This window comes from Artemia sp. Qi Xiang Cuo, chromosome 9 (genome assembly GCF_049724085.1).
Source record: "Artemia sp. Qi Xiang Cuo chromosome 9, ASM4972408v1, whole genome shotgun sequence".
NCBI classification, from domain to species: domain Eukaryota; kingdom Metazoa; phylum Arthropoda; class Branchiopoda; order Anostraca; family Artemiidae; genus Artemia; species Artemia sp. Qi Xiang Cuo.
The window spans coordinates 67345124-67358520 of NC_142802.1; the positions used below are offsets into that span (position 1 = coordinate 67345124).

Sequence of the window (13397 nt, forward strand, 5' to 3'; positions counted from 1 at the left end):
CACTGAAAATTATTGTGAAAACCGAAAATATTGTTTTAAAAAGATTCCTTCTAATCGACATCGATCTTCTGTGAATCAGTGTACTTGAAGCGATCATGAACACCGTTGGACAAGCAAAGTACCCCTTTGGTTTTTGGTGATTGAGTTTATTGGTGTAATTAGTTCTTAGAAAGTATGTGTAAGGAATAAGACAAAAGAAAACCAGTAGGCTATGAATTGTATTTTCTGGTTCTTTTCTTGGTACTTGCTAGTTATCCCGACCACACTCAAGTTCTTGACCTGAGTAAAACCCGATTCTCTATCTGCATTTGGAGATAATTAGATTAGTCTCAGTGAGATAAACTACTATACAGGTAAATTTTAGTTAAGTATTTAATATATTTCAAATATTGGTTAGATTAGGTTAGGTACTTAATATAATGCGTTCTGAGCGGCCGGTTTTCCATAATCCTCCGTTGTAGTTTCCATAATTTTGCTTCTAAAGTACTATATTTTCATCATATTTTGGTATATTTCATTTTGGTTAACCTAACTTCAAAACTTTAGTATGGTTTGGATAACTGACAACTACCCTTTTGTTTAATTATTCAAAGTGGCTTTGTATTCTAATATCTCGATCATCTTTTTTAGCTGCTGGCTTAGCTCTTCATGCTGATTATGCAATGCAAGCTCTAGGGCAAAGAGCACTAACTGACCTACATGCTTCATCCTCCCTCTTCGGCTCTCTTGAAGTCCCCTTTTTAGACGGTAAGTCTTATTTTCTACATATTTGTTGCTTGACAATGCGGTTGCCAAATCGACATATGAATTGGCAACACTGAATTTTGTTTCCTCATTCGGTTTTGAAATTTGACTTCGATTAATAATTCGACAACTAGAAAGTCAGAAACTAGTTTGACTTCTGCCAAAGATTGCTGATTATCGTTTGTCAAGAAAATCAAAAATCATAAGCGCAGGCAGAGGTACTTATATTATTATGATGAGGGTTGCCTGCACGGTCAGTTCCTGAAGTGCTACAGTTGCCCAAATTTGCCTGCTACAGTGCGATTTTTGAGGCTGTAGTCAAAAGTTTGATTGTAGTAGTGCTAAAATAGCGGTTTCGTGCTACAGGTGGCAACCCTGTTGGACATGCTACAGTGCTACACATGAAACAGTGATAAAATAGATTTTCGTGCTACGTGTGGCAGCCCTGACTAAGGTGTATCGTGGAATTTCTTTGCTAATGTTATGAAATACAAAGAACTCGAACAACATAAAAAAATAAACACAGGAAAATACACGAAAAGAAACACTACGAATTTAAACGAGTTTCACAAGTTCATCTTGTTTGAAAGCAAGAGCTGGCAATCACGTTAGAAAAACTAACAGTGTTTCACAAGTTCCTTTTTACACCTGCGAGGTAATATCCTGTTTATAAACTTGGAAAATAGTCTTTTAGATTATGACACTAGTATTTCCTAATTTCCGTGCCAAAAACTATTTTGTTAAATGACAGGAAGCCAAAGCGCGTTATGAGATAAATAAAAACCATACTCAAAATAGTTTGGAAGCAGTATGGATTCACAGAAATGTAAGAGGGGTGTGTAGTTTTCAAAATTCAGGGGGATAATTTTGTTGTTTTTCAATTTTTCAATGAAAATGCCCGAAAATACATTAAAAAAAAACTACCCAATAAAAGGCGTCTTTCGGAATCTAGGGGTAAAGAAAAATCCCCCCTCCTTATAGTTTGCAAACCTAATGCACGAAAAGCTCGTGTTAGAATATTGCTAGTCCAAATGACGGAAATCACCATCCCGATGCATCCGTGTTGGGGCAATTTTTTCCAATTTTGTTTTAATTCAACTAATTTTTTCATATATTTTCACCCATTTAGCTAATTTTTATGAATTTCATTAAGTAAATTCAATTTTTATCAGCTCAGCATGGCAGATTCTGTATCGGAAATGCTATTCATTGAGATATTAAGGCTATGTCCTCGTAAAGAAATAAGTTTTTTCTTTGGCTTACTAGTCACGCTGAATAAAACGACAGTCACGGATTTTACTTATTTCCTGCAATTTCCTAAATTGCTGCATTATATTTGACATTCGACTGCACTAGAAACAGAGCCCATTGGACTACAGCGTAGCTAATTTTTTTTTTATTAGTTGTCTCAATTTTTTAAATCATATAATTTTCCCTCGCCTAGCTCTTTGTTTTTTTTTGTAACGTTGATTTCAATTATTTGCTAATAAATAAAAATAATTTGTGAGACAACAATGGCTAAAGGTCCATTCACAATGACATTTTTCATTGAATTTTCTGATTGGCACTAGAAATCAGAAAATTTTATAAAAAGTCTGATTCGCTCAATTTAGCGCTAGCTAAATCTCGGATAACATAAAATCTTATTGTGAATGGGCCTTAAACTTGTCAAAACGAGAAAATGTAACAAAGAAAAAACGAAATCATAGACAGTTTTAGTGTTTGCTTTTATGCTGTGTCTTTTTATGTTGTCATGTGGACTTCTATCTGTACTTTTTCTATTCTTAATTGTACACCGAGGACGGCTAAGCGGATGTCTCGACCGAAATGTTTGCATTGTTCTCTCTTTTTTTTCCTTGTTTTTAATTTTCCTTATTTTTTTCCTTAGTTACATTTTTCTCGTTTTGCTACTAACTATTCGCTTCCTTGCTATTTTTTCTATAATTTCTCCCCTGTAGATTTTATACTCGTCTTTTAATCTATTTCTGTTTTTTTACACTTACGGCTAGTTGAAGAACCTAGTATCCAGTTACTAGTCCAGTTACTACTACTGCTACTACTACTTATTGCTAGTTACTAATCTAGTATCTTTATTATGCAAAAAAAAGTCAATTGCTATTGAACTTTAAGTTGACATTCGCTTGCCATGTTGATTCCTGTTGCCGTTTTCCCAGGCGGAAGGTTTTTTGGACTAATTTTGGAGGGGAAGGGGATTTGATGTTAAATTTTGAAGACATGTATTCTGAAGTTGTGGATACATTATTCTTGATTTTTAGCTTAAACAAAAGACACATTTTTAAAAGGAAGTCACTTGGAGGGGAGTGGGTGAACCCAAAAAACATCAAGTGTGATTTTTACGAAAACTGTAGATAATCCGGACAATCGCTGTCAATCTTGAGGTTTTCGGGGTCGGGGTTGAAAACTCCATTCTGTATGTGTGCTCGCCATTCTTGTTAATATTTGGGGATAAGAAATAATGAAATTGTACTCTCAACAGGATCAAGATTGGCAAGCCCACGACCAGCTCAAATCCGCCAAAGTAGGAAGCGAGCTCTTTCGAATTCACCCTACTCTGATTCCCTTGATCTTGGTTCTATGATCCGATTTTCTCCGAACTCCTTAGTTTCATTTATGAATGGCTCCAGGTCCTCAAGTACTTCAGGGTCTTATGGACATCTTTCAGCAGGTAAGACTCGAACTACGAACTACGTCCTAAATTTACTACGAAAGACTCGAACTACGTCCTAAATTTAACATAGCCAAAATGAGTGATGTTGAGAAAAACTCGAACAACTATAAAGTTAAGAGTAAAATTCGACGCTTAAAAGTTGAAAATTTTATCGTGGAGTTTAACTAGTGAAATTCGGGTGTCACAAAATGGTTTTGACAGTAGATTGTCAAACCAACTTAAACCAATGTTTAACTATTCAATGTTTAATCATTTATCTTTAATCTTTTTTTAATAGTTAATTAAAATATTGTGAAAATATTTATTGAATAACTTTATTACATAATAAATATTCTAGTTATGTAACAGTTATTTAGTTTTTAATTTCATGTTTAGATGGTTAGTTATTTAATATTCGGTGATCTGTATTAAAGTCAAACTTGCTATTGGAAATAATTGGAAAATCAATTAAATCTTATTTCTATTTATCATTTCTTTGAAATAAAAAGATAAAAAAAGCTTAGGAAATGAAAAAGAAAGTTTAGGATAAGAAACGGTAAAAATAATAGAATTTCCTCCTATAAATATATACGTACAAGATTCAAACAAGTTATGCATGTCAATGTTGGAAAAAAAATGTCTTGAAATGAAATTGGTAGTCATGTTCCTTGGCGACTTTGCCTTTCTGTGACTTATCCAAATTTTTTTTAGTCCCGGGCACCCCCCCCCCACCTCTAATTTTAATATTATTTATTAATTGTTGTTTTTAGTTTGCCTGTGGTTCCGTATTTCTTGTGAACCGTAAGTTTTTGCAATTTTGTTCTGTAAAATTTCAGGATGGATGATTTGGTGCAATCATATTTTTTAGTTCTGAAAAAAGCTGCAATTCGAGTTTAGAGCTTAAAAATTTGATAAGTCACTTTCGAGATTCAAAAATTCTTGAAGTCAATTCGAAATGAGTTCTCTTTCGTACAATATAAATGACAAAATCAAGGGACTAGTTTTTGCTCTTCCTATGCAAAAAAAATCGGATCTATTGCAAAATCACCAAAATGCTGTCGAATTTTTCTTTATGACGAGTCTAATCATACCTAAAAACCCCAATTTTTTAAGTACTTTTCCTTTGGTTGTTTCTAAATTATGAAGATTTTAAGGCAGTATCACATTCTTGTCAGTGTTGCAACGTTAAACAATGAAAATAAGTAAGTAAAAGTAATTAGTTAAATTTGATAGTGTTTTTCGTCCGTAAAAATTCAAACATTGTCAACCTGTTGACGATTCCCAAAGACAACTACTCCTTCAAAGGAAAGCCTTTTAAGAAGCTCTTTGGTGTCATACGTTTTTACTACTTTTTTCTCAAATTTTTCACACATGTTTTTTTTTTAGTTTACTGTCTGCTACTACAAAAAACTGCAAACTTTTTGTAGGTTTTTACTACAAAAAGGAATTTTTTGTTGTAAAAAACCTTTTTACTATATTTTTTTACTTTAAAAAGGGAGGCCTATTCCATTAAAATTTGACTCAACGATTCTTCCTAGTTTTTTAAGTTATACCGTATATGTGACTAATTGTGACTATAATGTCACAAGTGTGACTATAATGTGGCTCGGGCATTATCTTATGCGCTATCAAAGCACCAAGGACAGTAAAAATCAGGTCTGATTGTTTGATTTGGTCAAGTGATATATCTTTAAAAGTTTGATTACAATTTTTAATGGAAGATACCTCCATATGCAGTAATGCAGTTTTAGTAGTAGCGGGGCAATACAAAAAAATAGAAATGATGTTGAATAATCAGCGAAAAAATAGGCTAAAACTTATGACACCAAACAACTTATGAATTCGTAGATTTTCTTTGAACCTGTAGTTGACTTTGATAATCAACAAAAATTAATGGGAAATTTGACGTACAAAAAGCATTGTCAAATTGAACTGGTTGGTTTTGCTTACTAATTTTGACGATTTAACGTGGCAGCACTGACAAAAATATTGCAGTACTCTAAATACTTAATAATTTAAAAACAACCATAAAAACTGTAGAATATCGTGGTTTTCAGGTATGGATCCTAAGATGGATCCTTCCTGAGAGGATTTTCCTGGATCCTAAGATGGATCCAGGGGTCAAACAATGCTTTTATTTTCATGTCCATGGTACTTTCAGTATTAAATAATGAGCTACAGCATTTCTTAGTATATGTTTTATGTCCCTTGCCTTGGGGGTTCTCAAAATATTTTATTCGACATGGTAGTAATGATGTATTCATGAATGTCAAGGAAAACTGATAGAATAACAAGACCGTTTGTTCTTTATACTGTGTTTGTACATTTTGATATTTGTTCTTTTCTCCAGGCTGTGGAATATTGGTGTACTTGTGTACTTTTTTGGAAGCTAACTCATAGGCTAAAAGTCCAAAACCGACTGATTTCGTCATCTAAGTTGTCCACAATTAGTCATTGCGCATGAATATTCACCACGACAAAATGTAAAAGTAGTCAAGCACACAAAAACTCTTTAAAGGGGACAGTTGAATACAAAAAAAAAACGCCCTTAAACTCCCAGTAAAAAAAAACAAAAAAAAAACTAAAGTTTGGTTTATTTTTAAAGGCATAGTGTATAGTTATATCTCAGTTAAAATAAAATTTGACCAAAACCATCTCTAAACTATATAGCCAGACAAGAATAGCGAAAGAAAAAAGAAGTTCCCTGTTATCTGTATGTTTAAACGGATATATACCTTTATTTTTATTCTTGTTATTTTCTGTAAAAAAAAAAGAAATAAAGGGAAATAAACCAGGAATATAAATTAGGAGGGAGGTGGGGAAATTGCCTATATTTCGAAAAAGTTCTTTTGGTGCTTTTATTGGAAAAATCCAAAAAACTAACTGTTTCCATCTACATTTTGAAAAATACTTTATTTTTGTATCTTCGTTGAAAAATCGAAAAAATTCTTGCTCCCCCCTACGATTCTAAAAAATTCCGTTCCTGAAATGAACACATTTCATCTGATTGGTCTTTAAGGGGCAAGATTTGTCCCAACCAGTGTTGTCAATCGTATGATTTATGGACCATTTAGATAAAATCACAGTTTGAAGCGATCTCCATTCATTCTATTCGCATTAGAGTCTAGTAATAAACAATCATGGATTTGAATAAGGTTAAATCCAGGGTAGTATCCAGGATTTTTTCTTGAGGGGAAGTAAAAAAATCTTCTCAATCGCTTAAAGCAATTCGCTTCGATCGCTTGAAATGACCTTTTTTTGTGGTCAAATTATAAATTTAAGTATTATATTACTCAAATATTAAATATAATATTGACTTTATTTTAAGGAGCATTGAGTCCAGCTCTCGGGGTACCTCCACTTCCTCCTACTCACTTACAGCAGTTACAAGCGCATTTGATGAGAAGTGGTAGCTTAGGAAACCTCGGAACCCCCTCTTCGCCCTACTTGCCTCCATACTTACATCCTCAGTCAACTCTCGCTATGCAACATCAGCAGAATTTTTTCCAGCTGGGAGGAATGCATCAACATTGCTTAACAAATCTGGGTGGTATTAAGCAAGAGGTAAGAAATTCTAGTGTTCTTTCTTCCCCTCTATGTTTGTAGTTTCTATTCTTTATTATTATATGTAAAATTTCTATGATTTCAATCTTCTACTCTTCAGTCCCTTTTTTTCCAGGTAATGTTGTTGGAAAAATTGCGGACCTTTACACTCAGCATTTCTAAATGGATTTTCTCCCAAATATCCGGAAAAAAATTCTTGGATAATTTGGAAGCACATAAGAGTATAGAAGTATAAGTAAATAAGTATAAAACATTTAAATGAATAAGAGGACCAATGTCAGAATATAAGGGATGACAATTCAGGAAGAAGAATATGCAACATACGTGAGGTCGTTTCCAGGGGGTTAGGGTTTTTGACCCCCTTCCCCCTCCGAAATGTTTATCCGGCCCGTAAACTCGTAAAAATGCATATATAAAAAAATTATATGCGTTTTTTTAAAACCCCATTCCCCGAACCCCCCCCCCCAAAGAAATATCCTGGATACGGCCTGATCGCTTGTGTCTACTATCCTTCGCCTCTTTCTTCAAGATTTTCTAGATTGCTTTTGCCCCTCCCCTCTCCTTGGCGCTTAGACGTTCTTAATCTTTTCTTACGAGTCTCGATACTTAGCAATAAGTAGGGGAGATAGTATTTAAAAATTAGCAAAAAAAATCCAACGACAGTTACCTAAATTATCTATTTAGATGCTTACATTATATATCAGTTACTTATCTTATGCATTTATATCAGATTGAGCATAGTAAGAAACTATAAGTAAAGAGTCAGTAGGAAAAAACTCTAGAAAACAGAATTTTGATAGCAACATATATCAAAGAATCAAGGTTTTTACTTTGATTCTATATATGTAAAACCCACTCATATTTCATAAATTTCTTAACGTAATAAATATAGAAAAGAAGATATATCCAAGCCCTTAAAGCGGTATGATCTAGATGAAAATTGCAGCATCAAACTCAACGTGTTTGAGAACTACGTTGCCCAGGCTTCATCCTTCTGCACTCAGAAGCACAAAATTTCATGTTTTTTTTTCTTGAGAAGGGGTGGTCACGGACAAATGTTGACATTTGTGTTTTAGTTGTTTTTTTTTTGTTCTTTTTCACAGCGGTAATCATATTGAGCAAGTGGTATTAGAATATTGGGAGAGGGCTCAGTGATGAAAATTATATTTCTTTGCGCTCTTTTCAAGTATCAAGATTGGTGGTGTCCAGTGTTGCCGACGCTTTGAAATAAACTTTACCAGTTTTCCGATTAAAATTGTACCGCAAGAAAGTAATTTGCACCATCGGCGCAATAGGTTAAAAATTTGCCCTAACAATATGAAAATTTCCAATAAACTAAAACTTGGAACAGATATTTGAATCAAAAAGAAGCAAGTAAAACCTAAATGTACCAGGAAATCTGATGTGTACTAAAAAATTTCCAAATGTACTGCACTGTACCAGGACCTCTAAATTGTACCAAAAACGGTACATTTGTACCGCGTTGGAAACGCTGGTGGTGTCACAACAAGGTAGTGCTTACCATTGTTTAAACAAAGAAAGTACAAGTTTTGATAGAGCCCTGAAAAAAATCGATATCATCAGTTTAAACAATCAGCCAATCAGTTCGAACCTACCACAAGCTGTTTACATACCTTTGCAATAGTTTCAGAAGCCACGTGCAGCTGTCACGTGTCTAAGTACTGCTGTCCCAAATGTTTGTGAAGGTGTTTTTGTATTAAACGATTTTTGAATGAATTTGAACTCGATTTTTTAATTTGAATGAATATATAGCCAGTTGGTATTCAAAAATGTTTTATTTACATATTTTATTTCAAAATGATTGAGCTATTTAATTTTACCATTTAATTTTATATTTCCATTTAATTTTATATATACTATTTAATTTAATTTTAAAGAAAATTTTTTTAAATGAACCTTCGTACTCGAAACATTAGTTTTAAAAAGTTGAACTTCTTAAAAAGTTGAATTCCTCACGTCCTAATGTATCCATTCTTGAAACATTGAGAACGTCAGGTGGAACCCCCCCCCCCTCGGTACTGTTGTATTATCTGTAACACACGCGTGAAGTGAAGTTTGGCTAATGCTAATGAAATAAAACAAAATATGATAAAAATATAAGAGTTTAGGAACAAATTTCAGCTATATATTTGCACATCAGGGGAGTGGGGGTAAAGCATAGCATATATTAAATACGTAACCTAACCTAAATTAGGTACCTTTTTTTGCCCCTTCAACCCCAAAAAACTAAAGTCTAAACCACTGTTTGCAATGCTCGGCATAGGAATTGTCCGTTGAAAGAAACCTGCATGACTAGTTTCTTTTATCGTGTTCGCTATACAATATTCGCGTGTGTTATAGATAATACAACAGTAACCCCCCCCTCGCTTATTTATGTCTGTTTTAAGTTTTAACGTCGCTCTTTACTTTCGTTCAGAAAAATTGTTTTGTTTTTTTAATTTAATTATTTGAAGTGACGTACAGCAGGACAAGTGAAAAAAAATAAATAAAAAAATAAACCGGCGACTGAACTTTTACAGATAGCGCTGAAATGCCGAATAAATTCACCGAATTACTTTTGATTCAACTATAATAGAAATTTAATAGTTTGAAATAAATAAGTTAATTAGCCTAGGAAAGATGAAGCTAAATACTTGCTGAGGAAAATTTTACAGCATGTTGATTATGAGAAAAATATGACTTTTATTTAATTTTTTAAGGTAGTTTAAAATATTAACCAAAATTGATAAGTTGTCGCGAGAACCCCGCTCATGCTTTGACGCAGTTTTACCAAAGTTGCAAAAAAAGATTGGTATTTTTTTTTACTATTAATGCTATATTTACACAAATTTAAAAAAAAAAAGAAACAAGCCAAAAAATATATTTAAGAATAAAAATTTTGTGCTGAAATGAAAAAAACGAATAATTAACTTTGAATTGAATATAAGACAATGAATTATTTTAAGCAAAAAAAAATATATTGAACAATTTTGGGTTGAAACATGTTAAACATTAAAATGAAAAAACTAGCTTTGTTATAATTTTGTTATAATTAGCTTTCAAAATTCGTTGAATTGACAAATTCTAAACACATTTACGCGCATTTGCTAAAAAATAAATAACTTGAACAATTTTGGGTCGAAATATATATTGAAAATTAAAAAAACAGGTTCTAAACACATTTAGACGCATATTTTAAAGCAAATAAAAAAAAATATATTGAACCATTTTGGGTTGAAATACGTGTTAAACAATTAAAAAAGGCCAAAAAAGGTATGCATTGACAAGAATATATAAAAAAAAAATGTTGGATTGATATATTCTAAGATGTTTTCCTTTGTCGGATCAACCTAATCTCATATTTCAGTTCTAGATATATACCACAGTTTATAGAATTATCCAGTAAGTTTATCGCAGGTCATTTCTGGTCTTCATTCTCGGTGCGAACAAAAAGCTCCTCCCACTTATTTCTGCATTAACGGGTTAATCTGTTTCCGTCAATCAATGAGAAATGGTTACAAAGGGCATTATTCGTAATAACGGGTTTCCACTTGTTTCGCGTCCAAGAGAAATCCGACTTGTCTACCCGTGAAAAGATCTAATGCCGCTTATGTTTATATCTGCAAAAACGTTCTCTGGAGCACTCGGTCCGGGTTTTTATAATGGGTGAGATAGGGAATGATCATACTGCTAATTCTATAAACTGTGATATATACTAATCGATTGATACAGGCAGTGCTTTTCAGTGTATCTTATCATGTAATGTAAATGACAAAATACCCTGATTGTTAAAATAATTCGAATTTTTGAAAATTGTGACTGATGAGTACGTATGTATAAAACATAACGTTTTTGTAGATGGAAGGTACGGGGAAAGGGCCCAGCCGCCCTATGGGCTGAATAAAAAAAAATCATAAATACAATTGCATAACCCACATCAAAGTTATGTCATATAAATTTTCTATATTGTATCATTTTCATTGAAACAAAGGTTAGACATTTGATAAAATACAATTTATAAGCGAAATAACGTGAGATTTTGACGTGGAGTGGCACCCCTTCCCCTTCTCCTTTCTGATATGAAGGACAAGAATGAATAGATACTGGGCCCGATTAGATCTTTTTTGCGGGGCCCTCTCTATATATTAAATATTCAAATAAAATTACATGCATTGTAGTTTAAGTACGTAAGCTAGTTTCATCGCATATTACAAAATCTCTAATATAGGACTATCCCGATTAGATTCAATAAATTTGACATGAACTTTTATGGGTATATTATAAAGCATATATTATTTAATAATAAATATCATCCAGTAATGCAAACTTCAAATAAATATATTTTTGATTATTTGAATAACTCATAATTTTTCTCTTATCGTCAAAAACGATTCACTTTAAATTTCAAAATCTCTTTTTGTTCATTTTGGTGGTAACGTGGGGCCCGATTGGGCCAAAACGCCCTTTATCCGGGCCTGCCTATATGCCTCGTTTAGTTATTCTGTGACGAACTTTGTTGACGGTCTGCTAAGCATCAGAGCGGTTATTACTTTACATTCATTCTACTTTCTTCAATACGTTGACTGTATTAGTGGAATAGTTACAATCTTTAATTAGTTTTTTTTTATACCTGAAATGCCAAATTAAGTCATTAATCCAGCAACATCTTTGTCGGTTCCTTAAATAGAAATCAGCCGAAATTAAGCGTTCATACCTCTGTCTGTAAAGTGTAGATGAGCGACTTAAATATTAATTAAAACTTAATTTCGTATTGTTCTTCTTAAAACTGTGAGAGGTTGAGATTTTTTTATGTAAAAACGTAGATTAACTCCTTTATATGTGAATTCTTTACCGTGCGGTAATGGTTGATAGTAAAACTCAAGATTTGTTTGTAGTCAAAACGTTTTAAGACTAATAAAATAGTAAACAAAAGAATTGTCAGATATTTTGCAGCTACGCTTACAATTGATGTTCAGCTTAGCTCAGAAGAAACAACTAAGGAAGCATTAAGTCAAGCCAGGAAAAGAAAATATTTTACAGAAAATAAAAGTTAAGCTATAAATAAAATTCCCATCTATAATATACATAGTCTAGAAATACCGCTGAGAATTGTTCTAGAAACAAATTATCAGCTTGGGTCCAATCACGAGGGCCCAATCAAGTCAATTGTCGACCTATGTGTTTTGGCTCGTCTGACAGTTTAGGCGTGGAAAACACGTCTAAAGCAATTGAAATAGTAAACAAATTAATAACAGATAGTTCAGACAAATGCGTTAGCCCAAAATGTTCCGACGTTTGCTGCCGAACTAAGGAGAAAGACTAGAAAGAAACAAGATGAACAAACGAACAAATAAACTTTCAAATGGGGATAAATCCATTTATTTAGACAGTGAAAAAATAGGTACAAAAGTCCAGATATTTAGGTCGCATATACAGCGACGCTGTATATGTGACCGAAATATCTGGACTTTTGTACCTATTTTTTCACTGTCTAAATAAATGGATTTATCCCCATTTGAAAGTTTATTTGTTCGTGAAAGTTTATTTTAGCGACGCTGTATATGTGATCGAAATATCTGGACTTTTGCACGAACTTTTTCACTGTCTAAATAAATGGATTTATCCCCATTTTAAAGTGCATTTGTTCGTCTTAGAACGGCACTGTGGTCTAAGAAAACAACAACTAATATAAAGGTGTTATGTCGAAAAAAAAAGATGAACAAACGGAAAAAAATAAATTGTGTAGAACACATGAAAAGTTATGGGGGTAATTGCAAAAACCTTGACATTCGGGGATGTGGCACTGGTCTGAAAGCCCTTTCCCCGCCCTGTTACTCTGGCTTGCTGTGAACTACCACGATGGCAATTTTCTTGTTAAAGCAAATCAATTCCCAGCAATTGCAATACTTAATTTTGGACAATCAAGATAAATGGCATTCTATTAGAACATTGAAAGCTTCCTCTCTTGCATACACTTGAAGTGGGAGGGGCCTTTTCTGATGGAATGAGTAAAACTAATCATTTGGCTAGCAGATGAATTGTCAGTTGTCATTCGTACCTGAGTTATTGTTCCTGCATGAATTGTTATCTTGCTTCAGTCAAATTAACTCATTTAAAGTCACAGTAAATTTTCATCTTGTTAATGAAGGTTGATAATGATAAACCGTTTAAGCTGCATGTTGATTAACAGTTCAGTAGTATTGCGTCAAGCGCACCTCTTCTGTGAGGAGAGTTAACAGGACTGGTCCTAATATATAGAACATGACCTGGGCTGGCAAGCTCGGCGGAGGTCCTTTTCTGTCACCCTTAACGTCGGTGTTTTTACAGGTTTTTATTTCGTTTCCTCCATAATCGGAAATATAATTCGAAATTTTTCGAACTTGTCCTCCCTCTTCCAAATGTCAACTCCATGGTGGAATAT

General features: G+C 33.3%; 1 protein-coding gene across 2 annotated transcripts in view; it reads left to right on the forward strand.

Moving 5' to 3' along the window:
• The window catches only part of ci (transcriptional activator cubitus interruptus), a 221058-nt gene that overhangs the window by 127750 nt on the left and 79911 nt on the right, over positions 1–13397 (forward strand). For both annotated transcript variants that reach the window (XM_089094842.1, XM_089094843.1), the window contains exons 4-6: positions 631–747; positions 3242–3430; positions 6741–6976. In XM_089094842.1, coding sequence (XP_088950968.1) covers positions 631–747; positions 3242–3430; positions 6741–6976 — 542 coding nt within the window. The remainder of the gene's footprint in view (positions 1–630; positions 748–3241; positions 3431–6740; positions 6977–13397) is intronic.